This window comes from Hemitrygon akajei, chromosome 5 (assembly GCF_048418815.1).
Source record: "Hemitrygon akajei chromosome 5, sHemAka1.3, whole genome shotgun sequence".
Taxonomy (NCBI): domain Eukaryota; kingdom Metazoa; phylum Chordata; class Chondrichthyes; order Myliobatiformes; family Dasyatidae; genus Hemitrygon; species Hemitrygon akajei.
In genome coordinates, this window is record NC_133128.1 from 134,699,672 (window position 1) to 134,720,063 (window position 20,392).

The 20,392-nt window shown below is 40.2% G+C and overlaps 1 protein-coding gene across 5 annotated transcripts in view; it reads left to right on the top strand.

The window, feature by feature from the left end:
• creb1b (cAMP responsive element binding protein 1b) overlaps positions 1 to 20,392 on the top strand; it is a 122,493-nt gene that overhangs the window by 91,307 nt on the left and 10,794 nt on the right. For all 5 annotated transcript variants that reach the window (XM_073046534.1, XM_073046539.1, XM_073046535.1 and 2 more), the window contains 3 exons: positions 3,475 to 3,575; positions 14,010 to 14,149; positions 18,425 to 18,607. In XM_073046534.1, the coding sequence (XP_072902635.1) occupies positions 3,475 to 3,575; positions 14,010 to 14,149; positions 18,425 to 18,607 (424 nt within the window). The remainder of the gene's footprint in view (positions 1 to 3,474; positions 3,576 to 14,009; positions 14,150 to 18,424; positions 18,608 to 20,392) is intronic.

Below are 20,392 nucleotides of genomic sequence, written 5' to 3' on the forward strand. Positions count from 1 at the left end.
AACTACCATCAGCACATCATCTGTGGAACCAGGGGAGCCAACAAAATTGACCACTGTTAAACCACTATCAAGAACACTTATGCCCACACTTTGGAAAGTCTAATCACCTATACTTGTACTCCCAATGTATAGGAGAGACTAAAGATTGCAGCACCAGTGGTGAGAACCAAGAAGGTATGGTCGGTGGAGGAAAGGTGGGGCGGGAGTGTTGGAGGAGTGTTTACAGGACTGCTTTGAATTGGTGGACTGAACAATATTCAGGGATTCATCTTTGAGTCTGAATGGATAAGCCACAGTTGTCACCAACTTCATCCAGACCTATGTGGATGAGTGTGTGCTTTTGAGAATCTACTGAACGTTCCCAAACTAGAAACCATGGATAAGCCAACAGATACATAATCTGCTGAGGACTAGATCTATGGCATTCAAGACCAGTGTTCCAAGGCTATACAACAAGTCCAGGTAAGACCTTTGGAAGATTGTTTTAACAGCAAAGAAACAATTCAGATTAAAATTAGACATAGAATCGGCTGCATGTCAGCTCCAGCAGGGTTTGCAGGTCATTACGTCCTACAAGGCGAAACCTAACATCATGAATGGTTGTGATGTTTCACTCCAAGATTAGCTCAATCCCTTTATGTATGCTTTGAAATGGAGAATAAACTACACCTGTGTAAATCTCTGCAGTATCCAGTGACCATGTGATCTTTGTTTCTAAGGCCGATATCAGAATATCTTTCAAGAGGATGAGCTTTCTTAAAACATTAGATCCTGATGGTGTACCTGGTAGGGCTCTGAAAATATGGGCCAACCAACTGGCTGGAATGTTCAAGGACATCTTCAATCTCTCACTGCTGCAGAGGTTCCCACCTGCTTCAAAAGTGCGACAATCATATGCCCATCTTCTGCCCAAGAAGAGCAGAGTGAGCTGCCTCAACAACAATTGCCCAGTGATAGCTACTGTGATGAAGTACTTTGAGAAGTTCGTCATGTCTAGAATCAAATCCTGCCTTAGCAAGGACCTGTCCTGCTGCAATTTGCCTATCACCCAACCTGTTTACAACAGATGCAATCCCACTGGCAATTCACTCAGCCTTGGATCACCTGGGCAACGGCAATTGCTATGTCTGGCTGCTGTTTATTGAATATAGCTTGGTGTTCAACATAATCGTGCCTTCATTTTTAATCATTAAACTCAAAAACCTGGGCTCTACACTTCCCTTGGTGTTCCAGTCCATGCAGATTGGAAATAACATCTCATTGCTGACAGTCAATACTGGCATATGACTGTGTGGCTAGGCACAGGTCAGACACCATTTATAAATCTGCAGATGATGCAACTGCTGTTGACAGTATATCAGATGGTTAAGAAGAGGCATACAAGAGCATAATAGATCAGCTCGTTGTGTGGTATCACAATAACCTTGCACTCAGCGTCAGACTAAGGAACTGATTATGGTCTTCAGGAAGAGGAACTTGAGGGAACACACACCAGTTCTCATTGATGGATCATCAGTGGAAAGGGTGAACAGTTTCAAGTGCTGGGTGTCAACATCTCTGAAGATCTATCCCAGGCCCAATGTATTGATGCAATACAAAGAAGGCATGGCAGTGGCTATATTTCATTAGGAATTTGAGGAGAGTTTATGTGTCACCAAAGACACTCGCAAATTGCTACAGATGTACCGTGGAGAGCATTCTAACTGGTTGCAACACTATCTGGTATGGAGGGGCCACTGCACAGAATTGGAAAGAGTTACAGAAAGTTGTAAACTAAGCCAGCTCCGACATGAGCACCAGCTTCCCCAGCGTCGAGGATACCTTCAAAAGGCAATGCTTCAAAAAGGTGGCATCCATCATTAAGGATCCCTATCACCCAGGACATGTCCTCTTCTCATTACTAACATCAAGGAGGAAGTACAGGAGCCTGAAGGCACATACTCAACATTTCAGGAACAGCTTCTTTTCTCCCACTCCCACCCCTACCCCCACCATCAGATTTTTGAATGGACAATGAATCCATAACCACCATCTCACCATTTTCCCTCTTTTTGCACTGCTTATTTAAGTTAAACATATATTGCAAAGTACTGCTGCCGCAAGCAACAAATTTTCCAACATTGCCTGAGATATTAAACCTGATTCTGTGATCCTGATTCTGATTCTTAAAAACAATCATTTTATCATTAACACTTCAGAATTTTATAAATGTGTCATGAGAAAGGAGTTACAGGTATGAATAGAGGAATGCTGTGGGAAATTGTTGAATGTGACAAGTTTGAGCAATGGGCAGTTTGAAGACGGAAAGCTATTGTAGAGGTGGTATACTGTTTGTTCCAGCTGGAACATCTTTCTTTCATCTTGGTTCCAGAAAATATTGCATTAGAACTGGCCCCCTTCCAATTGGCACACTCTTATCTCACCGTTTTTCTTCTGCCTCCTCCAGTTGCCCTGTTATCGAAAATATTGCCTAACCTAATTCATTAGCACAATGCAAGTACTGAGGTGCAAGCATTAATCCTTGTAGCACTCAGTTTCTCCTGACCTTCCAAAAGTGACCTACTTATTGTGTTTCTTTTCATTGCCTAAACTCCAATACCATGAGCTCAAAATCACGTATATAATGCTGCAGCTGCAGGAAATCAGAAATAATGTTTAAATGATGTAGATATTCTCAACATGTTAGGTAGTTTTTGTAAATAGAGACTCACATTTGGATTGCTTTTCATCGGACCCCTAATGCCCCTAATTTTGTGCACTATCCTCCATTTCGACCTTCATCATTTGCCACCAGAAAAATTCACTTTTAGTGTAGATTGGCCTTCACTTTTGAAAGCAATAACTTTTTTTTTGTTTCAATCTGTCTCAATCATTAAAGTGAAGAATGTGGTGTACTTAAACCAGAGCTGGACTTAGCTCCTTTGTTTTCTTACATTGTTCTCCTTAGAAAATAATTATTCTTGGTGTGTTAATTTAGCCTTCTGATTGATGATGATATTCTTGGCTGCCAATTTGACAGAAGGAGGTGGGGGTCAGGGTGAAAGGAAATTGGAGATTAGTAGGAAAGAGGCTGAACTTGCAAAAAATATAGAAAGTCTATTGAAGGTGGATGTTGTAGCGAAAGGACCATGGTGGGATTTGAACACATTTCTATATGTTTTTCAATGTTGTTAATCATTCAGATTTTAAGGCAAGGCATTCCCATTTTAGAATTCAAAGTTTTGGCACTCACAATTAAAGCTGCAGTTAGTAACTTGTATTTTATAAAAATGCTGGAACAACCACCTCCTTCAGCATACACACAGACATGTTGGACGAACGTCATTGGTCAAACTGAGTTTTAAAAACTTGTATGTGTGGTCTGAAGTTTATAGTTTGTGTTGATCTTTTATTACTAGACTATTTGTCTTGTAGCTAAATTGTAAACTGAAAGTAAACAAGGTTTGGAAAAACAATTGATTCTTTTTATTTCAGATTTCCACTATACCAGAAAGTGAGGACTCCCAGGAATCTGTGGATAGCATGACGGACTCACAAAAACGTAGAGAAATTCTGTCTAGACGGCCTTCGTATAGGTAACAGAACTACACAGTTGTACTTTGTGGCTGATTTGATTTAAGTTTGAGCCATGGCCCCATGATGATGATGTCCTCTATGGTGATTTTTTTTATTTTAAGCATAGGATTTAATTACTATTAGATAAACACTATCCACTTTTTTCCTCCTATTTTGAAAATGCATCTAAACAGGCTAAAGGAAAAGTAGGCTTCCTGTTGGCGTATGCTAGTGTCTAAAATTACTGAACCTGGCAGATGCTGTTGGAAGTGCATTCCAAGCCTGATCTCAACCAGAGCAGGGGATATTGCTGAATAATTAATCTAGTGAGTTGTCTGGAAGATGTATACCATCTGTAAATCATGATTTTCTATCTCATAACATCTGAATGTGGACATTTGGTAATGATACTGTGCTTTCTTGTCACCTTTTATACTGGCTGTACGTATTCCAATATGTAAACTATTTGTTTCACTTAAATTGGAAGCTTGACGGATAGGTATAGCCACTAGTGCCATAGAATCTATTGCAACATGCTACATAGTAGCCAGCTGTATAAATTATTTATCTATGTGAGTCATATTGGCCATTAGTAAAAGTCAGGAACTTTCCCAGTTATACGTAACAGTCTGTGTGGAAGTTAATCATTGGAGACTCCACTCACGCCTTTTATATTCTGCCTCGAAATTGCTTTGAAGTTTTTACATGGCATTTGGTAGTTCATGGAATGTATTATTCATAATCTGTTAATGGAGAACTTAGAATGTCAATGTGCTTAGACGATATGATTTATGAAAGGGAGATTGTGTTTGAGCAAATTGCTAGAGATTTTCTTTGAGATTGTAACTAGCAGAATAAACAAGGGTGAATAAATTGATAAGCAATGTATGAACTTTCAAGGAGCATTTCATAAAGCTGTCATGTTCAGTTTACATGTTTTGGTTACATGGACTGAAGATGATTTAAAGCATAAAAACAATGGTCGGAACAGTTGGGTCATTTTTAGGATGGCAGACTGTAGATAGGATCTGCATAGATTAGTGCCTGATGAGACTGAACTATCCAAAATGAGTAATGAATGATATTTTCACTCAGAGGGTGATGCAAGTGTGGAATGAGCTGCCAGTGGGAGTGGTGGGTGCAGGTTCAATTGCAACAGTGAAGAGAAGTTTGAATAGGTAAATGGATGAGAGGGGAATGGAGGTCTATGGAACAGGTGGGGGTAGATGGGACTAGGCAAAAAACCAGGTTGGCATAGACTAGATGGGTTGAAGAACTTAAGATGTGTCTATTTTAATGCAAGGAGTGTTGTGGACACAAGGGATGAACTTAGAGCTTGGATCAGTACTTGGAGATATGATGTGGTGGCCATTACAGAGACCTGGATAGCTCAGGGACAGGATTGGTTACTTCAAGTGCCGGGTTTTAGATGCTTCAGAAAGGACAAGGAGGGAGGCAAAAGAGGTGGGGGCGTGGCACTGTTGATCAGAGATAGTGTCACAACTGCAGAAAAGGTGGATGCCATGGAATGAGATTGTCTATGGAATCTCTGTGGGTGGAGGTTAGGAACAGGAAGGGGTCGATAACTTTAGTGGGTGTTTTTTATAGGCAGTCTAATAGTAACAAGGATATCGAGGAGCAAATAGGGAAACAGATCCTGGAAAGGTGTAATAATAACCGTTGTCATGATGGGAGATGTTAATTTCCCAAATATTGATTAGCATCTCCCTAGAGCGAGGGGTTTAGATGGGGTAGAGTTTGTTAGGTGTGTTCAGGAAGGTTTCTTGACACAGTATGTAGATAAGCCTACAAGAGGAGAGGCTGTACTTGATTTGGTATTAGGAAATTAACCTCGTCAGGTGTCAGATCTCTCAGTGGGAGAGCAGTTTGGAGATAGTGATCATAATTCTATCTCCTTTACAATAGCATTGGAGAGAGATAGGAACAGACAAGTTAGAAAAGCGTTTAATTGGAGTAAGGGGAATTATGAGGCTATCAGGCAGGAAATTGGAAGCTTAATTGGAAACAGATGTTCTTAGGGAAAAGTACAGAAGAAATGTGGCCAATATTCAGGGGATATTTGTGTAGAGTTCTGTGTAGGTACTTTCCAATGAGACAGGGAAGTTATGGTAGGGTACAGGAACCATGGTGCACAAAGGCTGTAATAAATCTAGTCAAGAAGAAGTGTGGAGGGCTGTCAGAGGTTACAGCGGGGCATTAATAGGATGCAAAACTGGGCTGAGAAGTGACAGATGGAGTTCAACCCAGATAAGTGTGAAGTGGTTCATTTTGGTAGGTGAAATATGATGGCAGAATATAGTATTAATGGTAAGAGTCTTGGCAGCGTGGAGGAATCAGAGGGATCTTGAGGTCCAAGTCCATAGGACGCTCAAAGCACCTGCGCGAGTTGACTCTGTGGTTAAGAAGGCATATGGTGTATTGGCCTTCATCAATCATGGAATTGAATTTAGGAGCCGAGAGGTAATTTTGCAGCAATATAGGACCCTGGTCAGACCCCGCTTGGAGTACTGTGCTCAGTTCTGGTTGCCTCACTACAGGAAGGATGTGGAAACCGTAGAAAGGGTGCAGAGGAGATTTACAAGGATGTTGCCTGGATTGGGGAGCATGGCTTATGAGAATAGGTTGAGTGAACTCGGCCTTTTCTCCTTGGAGCGAAGGAGGATGAGGGGTGACCTGATAGACAGGCAGACAGGCATACTTTATTGATCCCGAGGAAAATTGGGTTTCGTTACAGTCGCACCAACCAAGAATAGTGTAGAAATATAGAGGTGTACAAGATGATGAGAGCCATTGATCGTGTGGATTATCAGAGGCTTTTTCCCAGGGCTGAAATGGTTGCCGCAAGAGGACACAGGTTTAAGGTGCAGGGGAGTAGGTACAGAGGAGATGTCAGGGGTAAGTTTTTTACTTAGAGAGTGGTGAGTGCATGGAATGGGCTGCCGGCAATGGTGGTGGAGGTACGATAATGTCTTTTAAGAGGTTTTTGGATAGGTACATGGAGCTTAGTAAAATAGAGGGCTATAGGTAAGCCTAGTAATTTCTAAGGTGGGGTCATTTTCGGCACAACTTTATGGGCCGAAGGGCCTGTATTGTGCTGTAGGTTTTCTGTGTTTCTATGTTTAACCTGTGTTAAACACTGTGTTTACACTGGAAAATTATATGGGAAAGTGAGCTATGTGGAGGATTTGGAGAGACTGTAACAGACTAGAGATAGGTTAGACAAATGGACAAAAATGTGAGAGATAAAATATAATATGGAGGAATGTGAAATTACCACTATGGAAAAATAGAAAATATGTTTTTTCATGTAGGGTCAGATACAGGAATCCTGGCAAGGATTTTCCCAGTGGTGGACAGCAGGGTAACACCTCTGTAGTTTGAGCAATCTGATTTCTTCCCTTTGTTCTTGTACAGGGAGACAGTTACAGTGTGACGTTGGTCATTTGGTACTGACCCTTTCTCCCAGCAGAGTGTGAACAGATTTATGAGCTTGCTCAATGTCTCCGCCCATTTTGTACACTTCTGCTAGGATCCCATCAATCCCTGGGGCTTTATGGTGTTTCAGCTTGGAAATAGTGGTCTTGACCTCGTCCAGAGTTGGCAGATCATCAAAGCTTAAGCCTGACCTCATGCTGGGTGACCATTTCAATGGATTTTTCTTGTACTTGATGATTATCCCCAAAAAGGCTCTCATAGTGCTCTGTCCATCACCTCCTGATAGCTTCCTTGTCTGTCTGCAGGCTGAAGCAGTCAAGATGAGCTTAGAGGGGCTTGATAAGTCGGGCCATGCACTACATGCAGCAATTCGTAGAAGGCCCGAGTGTTGCAGATGTCTGTGTAGTACTGTGTTCATTCTGCTAGGGCAGTCCACCAATCTATTTCAGTTTGGCTTGGTGGGTGCTGCATGCAGTTCTGTATTCTGCTTTGGCTGCTTGGTCATTGGGTCTAGACAGCACCACTTGATGGGAGGAGCATTTCTCCTGGAGCAGGTTCCAGATTTCAACATTGTTTTCATTAAACCAGAATTCATCAATCCTCGCCAGACTTCTCTTGGACAGAATCATCCCTACCATTGCCAAAGGCAACCTCACAAAGAGTCAGTGCAGATTCAGAGCGAACTGGGGCACATTCGACATGATCTTCATCCTGCGCCAGATACAGGAGAAGTGTTGTGAACAGAACATGGGACCATATGTGGCATTCATTAACCTGACCAAGGCTTTTGATACAGCCAACCATGATGGTCTCTGTTAGATTCTGTCCAAGTTCGGCTATCTCCCAAAATTCCTCATGATCCTGCAGCAGCTCCATGAAGGCCAAAGCAGCCAGGTTAAACACAGCTGCAACCTATCCGACCCATTCCCCATCAGTACAAGCGTGAAACGAGGCTGTTTCCTGGCACCAACGCTGTTTGCCATTTTTTTCAGCATGATGCTACGGGAAACAAAAGAAACCACCTCAGAGAGCATCTACATTCAGTTCCGCACTGACAGAAGTATCTTCAACCTCTGAAAATCATGCAACAGCTCATTCTCAAGCTACTGTATGTTGACATCTGTGCTCTTCTCACGCACACAGAGGAAGTGCTACAGGCTGCAGTCACTCAGTTCACCAAGGCTGTGAGGACTTTCAAGTTAATGGTCAGTCTGGAGAAAACTATGATCTCCATCAGAAGCCCTCTTGTGGCATTTGCAACCCACCTCGGATCACCACTGACAACCGCCATCTCACCATGGTTGAGCAGTTCACCTACCTGGGTAGCGTCTTCTCCAACGATACTACAGTAGCAAGGGATGTTGACAGTTGACTTGCCAGAGCTAGCATTGCCTTTGGGTGCCTCCAGAAACGTGTGGAAGAAACACCAGCTGTATCTGTCCACAAAAATCCAAGTGTACAGGGCTGCCATCATCACAACACTGCTATACAGACTGAAGCCTGGATCTTGTACCGCAAGCAAATCTGATTGATCACTATTCCATTAGTGCTGCCTCCACTCCTTCGTGGGTGTCAGCTGGCAGGATTGTGTCTCCAACAACGAGGTCCTGGAGGAGGCTCAACTTTCAAGCACTGAAGCTACTTCGCTGCTCAGGCAGCCCCGCTGGTCAGTCCACATGTCTTGCATGGACAACTCCAGGCTACCGAAAGCAGTACTCTATCAAGAACTCTTTGAGGGCAAGAGAGATTGTGGTGCCCCACGCAAGAGGTACAAAGACCAACTTAAGCAGCAGCTCTCTCAGGACAATATTGGGTCAGTGAGTGGCAGCAGGCAGCTTGTAACAGAAACTGCTGGAGAACGCTGATTCATGGAGCAGCCAAGAATTTTGAGGCATCCAGAAGAGTAACTGCTGAAAAGAAGAGGGGACACAGGAAAGATCCTGCTACCCAAGCACCTACATCCCAGCTATTCCCATGTCCCTACTGATTTGGAATCTGCAGATCCAGAATTGGCCTCTATAGTCACCAACAATCGTGCCATCGCTCATAGGACTCTTCTCCTTCGCAAACAAAGAACCAGCCATCATCATCAGATATGGGAATATTTGTTATTATCATAAATTTAACATGGAGATACAACAAGCAATCAGAAAGCAACTCATTTATTACAAGGAAGATTGGAGTAACAGAATAAAGAGGTCTTATGACTATTAAATATGATCTTGATGAGACAAAGTTTGAGCACTATGTACTCTTTCAACCTTACCTATAACCATATAACAATTACAGCACGGAAACAGGCCCTCTTGGCCCTTCTAGCCCATGCCGAACACTTACTCTCACCTAGTCCCACTGACCCGCACTCAGCCCATAACCCTCCATTCCTTTCCTGTCCATATACCTATCCAATTTTACTATAAATGACAATACCGAACCAGCCTCTACCACTTCTACTGGAAGCTCAATCCACACAGCTACCACTCTCTGAGTAAAGAAATTCCCCCTCGTGTTACCCCTAAACTTTTGCCCCCTAACTCTCAACTCATGTCCTCTTGTTTGAATCTCCCCTACTCTCAATGGAAAAAGCTTATCCACGTCAGCTCTATCTATCCCCCTCGTAATTTTAAATACCTCTATCAAGTCCCCCCTCAACCTTCTGCGCTCCAAAGAATAAAGGCCTAACTTGTTCAACCTTTCCCTGTAACTTAGGTGCTGAAACCCAGGTAACATTCTAGTAAATCTTCTCTGTACTCTCTCTATTTTGTTGACATCTTTCCTATAATTTGGTGACCAGAACTGTACACAGTACTCCAAATTTGGCCTTACCAATGCCTCATACAATTTTAACATTACATCCCAACTCCTATATTCAATGCTCTGATTTATAAAGGCCAGCATACCAAAAGCTTTCTGCACCACACTATCCACACGAGATTCCACTTTCAGGGAACTATGCCCCATTATTCCTAGATCACTCTGTTCTGCTGCATTCTTCACTGTCCTACCATTTACCATGTATGTCCTATTTGGATTATTCCTACCAAAATGTAGCACCTCACACTTATCAGCATTAAACTCCATCTGCCATCTTTCAGCCCACTCTTCTAACTGGTCTAAATCTCTCTGCAAACTTTGAAAACCTACTTCATTATCCACAATGCCACCTACCTTAGTATCATCTGATACTTACTAATCCAATTTACCACCCCATCATCCAGATCATTAGTGTATATGACAAACAACATTGGACCCAGTACAGATCCCTGAGGCACACCACTAGTCACCGACCTCCAACCTGGCAAACAGGTATCCACCACTGCTCTCTGGCATCTCCCATCCAGCCACTGTTGAATCCATACCTGAGAAATGATGCTTCTGCGTTAGGCAAAGAAATGGCAGAAGTGTATGGTCATGCACTTTAGTAGAAGAAATGAAAGAGTTGACTATTTTCTAATGAGAAAATACAAAAAAACTTGGGTGCAAAGGGACTTGGGAGTTCTTGTGCAGGATTCCCTAAAGGTTAGTTTCCAGCTTGAGTCTGTAGGGAGGAAGGTAAATGTAATGTTAGCATTCATTTCAAAAGGACTAGAATATAAAAGCAAGGATGTAATGTTAAAACTTTATAAAGCACTTGGAGTATTGTGAGCAGTTTTGGGCCCCTTATCTTAGAAAGGATGTGCTGAAACTGGAGAGGGTTCAAAGGAGGTTCATGAAAAAGATTCCCGGATTGAATGGCTTGTCATATGAAGAGGTTCTGGGCCTGTATTCACTAGAATTCATAAAAATTAGGGGTGCCCTCATTAAAACTTGTTGAATGGTGAAAGGCCTTGATACAGTGGATGTGGAGAGGATGTTTCCTATGGTGGGAGAGTCTGAGACCAGAGAGGACAGCTTCAGAACAGAGGGGTGTCCTTATAGAACGGAGATGAGGAATTCCTTTAGCCAGAGAGTGGTGACTCTGGAATTCTTTGCCATAGGCCAAGTCTTTATGTATATTTAAGGCAGAGGTTGATAGATTCTTGATTGGTCAGGGCATGAGTGGATACAGGGAGAAGGCAGAAGATTGGGACTAAGAGGAAAACAGAATTAGCAATGATGAAATGGTGGAGCAGTTTTGATGAGCCAAATGGCCCAATTGTGATCCTATATCTTATGGTCTTGTGGTCTAACACAGATTTACAGGACTACTGCTGTTGATGAAAAGACTTGCCCTCTGAGGTGGGATTGAGTGGAGAAGATTTTTCTCTTACATTCAGAGTTAGAGTCATAGGATACTGAAACAGGCCCTCCAGATCACCTGCCATGAACTTCTGTGTCTTAAAGTTTCAAGTAATTGCTTAAATCCTATTTAAATGTTGTGAGAGTATTTCCTGCTCTACTTTCGTCAACTCATGTCTGGATTCCAACTATCCTCTGAATGGAAAAATACCTGCTTGGATCCTTTCTAAACTTCCTAACTCAAATTAAATGTATACCCCTTTAAGTACAAACCACTCCAGGGAAAGCAAACCTTGCCGAGCAGGACTCTTCAGTACAGCTGTAATGTTCCAATCCAGGCAACATCTCCTCTGTACCCTCCAACACAATCATATCCTTCCTAGTGTTGAACCACGGAATACTCCAACTGTGTCCCAACCAAACTTCCCTTTCATGTTCTGTTCCACAGCCAATGAAGGCAAGCACTGGAGAATCAATGAACTTGTATCCAAGTTCCTTCCATTCATCAAGACTCTAAAGTCCTATTATTTCCTTTGTATGTCTTTATCCTTGTGTTGCCTTTTGGAAAGACAAAGCTTACATTCTTCTAGATTAAATTCCATTTGCCATTATTCTTTTAATTTTTAAGCTAATCAATCTTGTGCTACAGTCTTAACTGACCTTCCTTGCTATCTATATCACCAATATAGATCAGTTTCAATTGAGCATGTTTAAGTCAAAAGCAGTTTTGTTCAATTATAGGGAAATTTAGGGGATATGGTTGCAGTGAGAAGGTGGAGCTAAGTTGAAAGATCAGATGCGATCTTAGTTGAATAGTGGAGTAATTTTCAAGAGCCAAATGTGCTTCACCCCATTCATAATTCTTTGATTTGCCATTTAAGAGATAATTATGATTACTAATGCAGATCCATTAAGAGTTGCAGCAAACATAAGACTGAGACCAGATTTATTTTCAGGTTTAGCCAGAGTTGGCTTATTCCAGAATGGCTTTTAGCTTGTTCTGACATAATTATTTTTTGGTTTTAGAGCAGATGATTGGAAGTGACATCACTGGAATGGGCAGCCTTGAAACAAGCATTTATCTATCACCATTGGAAAATTGATTGCACAGACTGTTAATTTTTAATTGGATTCAGACTTCCGTATTTAATATGATAAATGGTTCCATGCATTTATGGAAGCATTAGCATAATATTTTGACAGCAAACTGATAAGATATTTGGACAATAGCCTGAAAGTTTGGTTAAAGAACTAAGATTTGCAAATTTATCACTGAGAAAATTGAAGAGGAAGATTTAGGGGAGAAAAATTCAAATGCCAGGGCTAAGGTGAATCAAAGCACATTCCTAATGTTGAATGAAGGAAATTGGATAGAAAGCTAGTAGTCTGGGAATGCCAACATTTTGGAAGGTTGGGACAGAGCAATTCACAACATGGATGTTTGAAAGAACTAAAATTATAAATAATACCTTTGGTCACCTAAATGTTCTCTAACTTAATATTTGTTTGAATGGGTTCAAAGGAATTGATAATTAAGCTTTAAATTACTAACCAAGATAACTGGAAAAATAAGTTCTGTCCCTAGTTAATTTTTATACTTGCATAATGGCATAAATGTTGGAGAAGAGCATGACAAGTGGCCTGCTGATTGCTTACTGATGGAAAACGCAGATCATTTCCCCAGGCTGCAGTAATACATATAATTTTAAATGTTAGATTTAACATAGATTACGGTAATTTTTCTTTTGACGCTCTGTGTAACAGATTTGAATATTTTCAGGGCTACCTAAAATATTCCACCAAATTAATAGTCAATCATGATTTAGGCAGAAGTGCCAGTTCTTCCTCGCATGGAGATTTCACAGCAGCAAAAAAATAAATAAGTAGTGAACATTAGGTACATGAAAAATATTAGATATATGGGAATACAAATCACAGGTTGCATGCAATAAGTTATAATTAATATTGTTAATGGTTGGTTTTAATTTCATGAATCTTCTCTATCTAATGAGAAATTTGGTTACACTGTTCTGAATGTGGTATTCTGAATAATTATAATGTTTTTTTAAATATTTTGTACTCGGTATCTTTCAGGAGAAATTTAGATTGTGGAGCTGCTCATAATTTTTTTTCTGTTCTTTTACACTAAATACTAAGAGATGTGCAAAAATCCATTTGACCTTTATAATTTCCCAATTACCTCTCTGGGGAACCCTGGCTAACTCTTGGATTGTTTTCTCAATTTTACTTTCTAATTATTTATAATGCCTTGAGTAAATAAATTGTTCCTATACAGCAATTCTATTTTTTACAAGCAAATTGAGCAATGTATGGAGGTATTGGGACAGATGACCAAAGGCTTCGTTTTCATAATGAATTCTCTTGAAGTAGGTGAAGAGAGATTCAGAGACTTAAATCTGAACTTCAAGCTAGATAGCTGAAGGCATGCTTAGCAGTGACCTTTAGGCCAGAATTGGAGACATGCAAATTTGTAGAGCTGGAAATCACAAAGATGGGGAGGAGGTCAGAGGCCATGGAGAGACCTCAAAAACAAGATTTCTAAATATGAGGTAATGAATAAAATGAAATATTATGCAATCCATTTTGAAGATTTGGCAAGGTAGTTTTAACCAATGGCATGCTTTAGCTTTGTGTTGTGGAATGTTTTCTGAAGGAAGTTAAATATAACGGAATGTTCAATCACTTTGATTTCCTTGTTCAACTTAAGAGGTTTTATTACAACTTTCCAACTAAATTGCCTTGTTGCATTCCTTTTCAAGGAAAATCCTGAATGAACTTTCATCTGATACCCCTGGTGTGCCAAGAATCGAAGAGGAAAAATCAGAAGAAGAGTCTGCTCCGACTGTTACTACAATGACGATGCCAGCACCCATCTATCAAACCAGCAGTGGACAATACAGTATGTACACATACAATATCCAGGCCATAGAAAAAATTCTATCATTTCACTCTAACTCAATTTACAGCACTGGGAACTCTCCAGTTTTATGAATGGAAATTGTACATCATCAACGTGCATTGCAAAAATGACTACACTTCAAATGTCTGAAGTTGTCCTGGTATGTCCTGTTTACAAAAAGCAGGACAAATCTGGACCTCATTCCAGCATATTAGACTCAAAAGCATAACTTTAGAGGAGAGGTGTGAGTGAATGCCTTTGACATGAAGCCAGCATCTGATTAAGTGTGGCATCAAGGAGCCCTGGTAAAACTTAATTCAGTGGGCATTAAGGGGAAAATACTCTAATTATGGTAGTCATGACTAAGGAAGTTAGTTAAGGTTGTCAATCATCCAAGCCTCAGGGCATCACTGCAAGAGTTCTTCAGGACAGTACCTTGGGGTCAGCTATCTCTGGCAGCTTCAGCAAAGCAATTCTTGTATAGTACGTTGGGTGTTTGAATATAATTGCACAATGTTCATTTTCATTTATAACTCTTCAGTAAATGAGTCAATTTATACCTGCATGTAGCAAAATCCAGAAAGCATTTGGCATGGGCTGATATACAAAAATAAGCAGTATTCACATATGTATAGGCTATTGACCGTTTCCAGCAAGAGAAAGTAATCAACTGATGTTCAAAGGCATTACCCAAAGGATTTACCTTTGATCAGGAACTCAGCCAGACCAACCACATAAATACTGTGGGTGTAACAGCAAGTTACAGGCTGAATATCTTCTAGTAAGTGACCTAGTAAGTGGGAGTTCTAGTAAGTAAATAAGATGATGAGAGGTGTTGATCATGTGGATAGTCAGAGGCTAATTCCCAGGCCCTGTTGACCTATTATCTTCATGCTGACCACTCTGTGCATTGAACCCAGATTGCTGATGCTTTATAAAGCATCACTATCATACTGCCCTATTCCTGGCTCTACTTTATTTACTATCACTTGGTTCAGAGCCTTTTGTGCCATGGCAATTCAAGTGCTTGTCCAAAAACAAAAATTCCTGCAGTACCTCTGAGAAGTGTATTTGATTCCAACCATTCCTGGGTTCTTCCTCTGATCTCCTGTAAATTCCTAGCTCTTACCTTAAATAAATGCACTTCAGTTTATGTATCAGATATCCGCTTCACAGTAATGGGAAAGTACTTTGTGTATTTTGCCTTTTCATTATTCAGCCATAAAAACACGAGTATGGTGACGTTTTCAGCCACAGACTCTCCTCCAAAATTGAAAGCAACCACTAACCCTATGCAAAAGGATATTCACAAGATAAATGACTGGTCAAAAAATGGTGGCCATTTTTATATTATTTATGATGGATAACCATGTGATAATACACTCACATTCAGTTTTAGGTTTTCTTGAGTCCTTCTGTCTCAATTCTGCAGCATAAGGAGATCATTGGGTCTATCTTTCAGGTGCCAGCTATTCAAAAGAGCTATCCATTCACAATGAAAGACGTACTTCTTCCCACAGCTATGCAATTATTTTAAGCTGGCCTAACAAAAAATATCACTGAATCTCTATGTCTATATCTTTTTGTAGCATTTTTATTCAGAATGAAACAATTTTTTCTCTTTTACCATCTGGTTCTTCTCATTATTTTAAGGATGTATCATTAGAACCAGGAGCAGGGGTAATCTAATCAATCTCGTAAGCCTATTATGCATTGTCAGGATCAATCAATCAGAACTTCAGCACAACATCTCTACTCTCTTTTCTATGCTACTTCTTTGTAGTTCAAATGTATGTCAGTCTCCTCTAGAACATATTCATTGACTCTGCCTCCACAATTCTCAGAGTAGAAAAAAATCAAATTTCCAAAACTTTGTCTAAAATGGTTGAAGCTTATTCTGAAGCTATGCTCCCTAGTTCTCATTCTTCTACATTATGCGTATAGGCACATTCTTCATGTGTCAAACTCTTTCATACCAGAAATCAACCTGGTAAAACTTCAATGCAAGTATATCCTTTCTTGAACATGGAGACTAAAACTATACAATTCTCATTTCTCCCATACCAATTCTGATAGTGGAAGTAGTTTCTTTGTGTTTACATTATTAAAGCCAATAATAATTTTAAAGGTTATCATATTTCTTCTTAAATTTCTCTTCTCAACTACTCCCCTACCTTGAATGATCAAAAGGCCACAGGCCTTAATTATTCTGAAAGGTTTGGACTCATGCTTGATGGATACTAATGCCAACCTTTAAGTAAAACCCAGTTACTTCTGTTTTGTCACACTGCTTTTACATTCATTCTGCTGGTGAAGGATATTCAGATTAAGCAATGAACATTAATATTAGTGCCTTCTGCAAGCATAGCAGTCACATTTATCATGTTAAAGTACCAGTAATGAGACAAGGTTGAGGAAAAGAGGAAGTCTTTTCTCAGCTTTCTTTTAATCTCTTTATTGCAGAATGCAACCCTTTAAAGAAATAAATGCAACCTTCCATTCTAGAAACCAAAGTCCCCAAACTTCCTGGGTCTTTAATTTCAGCAAGAATTCAAAAGTAAGTTTTCAGTAACAGCACTGTTAATTTATGTACATGAGCTCTCACACTTACTGTAGTAACATGCATCAAGAAATGCAAGTGGAAAAGAAATGTTTATTTCTTCCCCCCCCCCCCCCACCACACACACACACATTTCGTAAGTTAATTTTTAATTTGTACCGGAGGTTTTTGGTATGATTTATGAATTCAAATTTCTGTGACCCAACAGCCATAATTATCAAGGGGGCATTAGCTTGCATGAACAATACAAAATTATATTCCAATTTTGGCCTCTTCTACGTTCCCATTTTTCATTAGTTCCATCAACTACAGTTGTGTCTCATGTTGCCTTAGGTGTGGAATTCCTTCACTAAATTTTCCTCAGCTTTGAGTCCCTCTCATATCTCCTTAAAATCTACCTCTTTCATTAGACACCTGCATTATAATACAGGTCGACCTTCACTAATCGGGCACCACTGGGACCTGAGGAGTGCTCAATTAGTGAAAATGCCGAATTACAGAAGGATCACATTAAGCAATAGCTAACCGCCTCATACCTTTAAAATATCATGTATATCAGTACAAGTTAGATGATAATGAAACAGAAATATTAAATGAGTAGCAAGTGAAATTTCAATAAAGTAATGTACTGCACAGGCACAGATAAAATAAAGGGTACAGGTAAATGTACAGGAATTTAACTTGTACAGAAAAGTTGAGCACTTCCGCTTTTAAAGTGAGACGTTTAATATACCTTCAGACAAAGTTACATGTCTGCAAGTGTTGGGGTTGTCAGGATCATCAACATCTTCATCTTGAAAAATGAGTGAAGCATCAGGAACTGGTGCTGAAACTGGCACAACATTGTACACCTGCTCAGTGCTTAATATTTCATCAAAGACTAACTGGCGAACTTGTCAACAAACTCTGCTGCTGCTTCCTTGTCTGCTGAACGTTTTTCACTACACACCACACAGTGCACAAAACTGTAAGCCATGACGCTGCTTGAACCAATGAAGCCAGCCTTCACTATAGTCACACTCATAATCTAGTCCTAGTTCTTCATGAAACATTTTTTCTTGTTTCTTCACCATATCTCCAGATAGTTCAACACCTTCACTTACATGAAGATTAAACCACGTTACCAGCACTTTAGTTCTGAACTTCTTCTGTCTTTCATTGTTTTTCTTAATGCACATCTGTTTCTTTGAGCCACTTGGTTTCTTTGAACCATTCTTGGTTGGTGCGGCTGTAACAAAATCCAATTTCCCTCGGATCAATAAAGTATGTCTGTCTGTCTGTATCACAATAAGCAGGAATTGCCTGTCTGCTTACAAGAGTGCGCCAACACGTGAACAGATCTTGCGCAACCAAAACAATGCGCAGCAGATTGGTACGGTAATAGTTCGACTGTAATATGAACTATATTATGTTAGTTTGATAATTCTCATTTAGAGTGTCTTGGGACATACAAATATTGATTAGATATTTTCATAGCAAATTTTCAAATATTTAATTTTTACATTTGTAATGGCAAGTCCTTTCCCAAATTACTTCTCTGCTGTTATTTGGAAAGAGCAGAAATGAAATGTCTCCTTATGTCTCAGCCTATCACTAAAGAATAACTGCTTATAGCTATCTCAGTCACAACTGAAGAGAATTTGATGAACCTTTCTGAACGTGTGGCTCTTGAATTGCAAGTTTCCATTTTTCTTTTCATTCTTTGCTATTGGCAGTTGCCATCACACAGGGAGGTGCGATTCAGCTACCCAACAACGGCACAGATGGGGTTCAAGGACTCCAGACGCTAACAATGGGTAACACAGCAACAAGCCAGGGTGGAGCAACCATTGTACAGTATACCCAGAGTCCTGATGGGCAGCAGATTTTCGTGCCGAGCAGCCAGGTTGTTGTACAAGGTGAGTCTGGGACTTCGCAAAAATAATGTGGTTCACTATCTTGGTGGCAGCTTTCACTAAACATTAACACAATGTAAAACAAGCCGATTCACTGAAGCTCAATTGTCAAGTCACTTTTGCTGTTGCCATTGCTGATGTGGCTCGTCATCTGAGCTAATCAGAACTGATCAGTAGGAATGAGGGTGTGAAATGCTATGTGATGTTTAATGATGCCAGTGCACATTAACTATCTGAGAGCAAGAATTATGAAAGATATTTTTCTGTTTTGTGCTCCACTAGCAGAGCCAATCGATAAAACTGTTGCAACAGGGTTATTTGAAATTTCTATGTTTTTGATTTTCTTTTGTGACTGTTTCCCTCTACCTGTAGTGGATTCTGTTTTGTTTTTGTTGGTGTGGTCTGGATCATTTGGCCTCCTATATTGTAAGGAAGTAAAATGATTTGCTGAATTGTGAATATAGTTTGCCAAAAATGGGAGATGATGTTAAATTTTACACCAGCAGTTCATAGAGGAACAGTGCATTGGATTGCTCATGCCAGTTCTTCAAAAGCATTGTCCAATTGATTCCATTTCTTCCCCTTTCTCTATTGCTTTTCTCCCCTCCCCCTTTTAGTTGCTGTAGTACCTTCTAGATCAAGACAAATCATTAAAGCTTCCTTGTACCAAATGTTTAGTCAGAATGACAAATATGTCTACACAGCATCATAGGCAGATGGGTCTGTACTGTACTGTGCTTTTCTATGTTCTGTCACAAGTTGCTTGAAAGACTGCTTTTAAGCTACCAAGTTTAGAGTGCTCAGTATTTAGAACAGGGACAGGGTATTCTCAGGAGCAGAAAATGCAAGTTTTCCTTAATCTATTTATTAATTTCCTTCCCTACTCCATGCATGAGTTTAAAACTTGCCTTCTAGGTTTAAGAGATTTTCAGACATTGGCCCAGAACATGCTCCACTTTAACCAACAGGTCCAGGGAGAGCTTGTAGGCTGACAGCATCGTACAGACCTAATTTCTGGGAGCATCTCATCTCCTGTGTAACCAATGGACTGGCATGCTGGACTCTTGGCCAGATACTTGTATATCAAGCTCTTGCCTGAAGAATGGAGTTTCCAACGTTAGTGGAAATGGGAAGTTTTTTCCCCTTTTGTTTTTGAATATTAAAAATAATGATTGTTTAAATAGATTTAGGTTTTTTAAATGATATAAATGTACTCAATCTGCTTTTTAATGTGTCAGCTCATCAGAGACCTTGAGAAACTTTAAAAAAGGGCTCTTTAAGCCTGAGCTGCTGAAAGACCATCAGCACAGTATGGGAGCAGGGCCTCAGGATCATCCTCCTGGATAGATCCACAATTCTACAAAATGTTTAGCATCATGAAGGATCATGCCCACCCATGGACTGTTTGTCCCACTTTCATCAGGGAGGAAGTTACATAGCATCCTCACCAGGACCACCAGACTCAAAAGCAGTTATTTTCCCCAAGGAGTAAGGCTGATCAACACCTCCACCAACTAACCCACCACTCCATACCCTCAATCACCACACCCCAATCATTATTTCCTGTCATTCACCTTATGTACAGGCACTCCTGTGCCAAGTGTCACTTTTTGGACATGTAATCAATCTATGTGTATAAGCTATCTTATGTACAGTTGCAAGAAAAAGTTTGAACCCTTTGCAATTACCTGTTTTTCTGCATTGATTACTCATAAAATGTGGTCTGATCTTCATCTAAGTTGCAATAATAGACAACCCCAATCTGCCTAAACTAATAATGCACAAAAA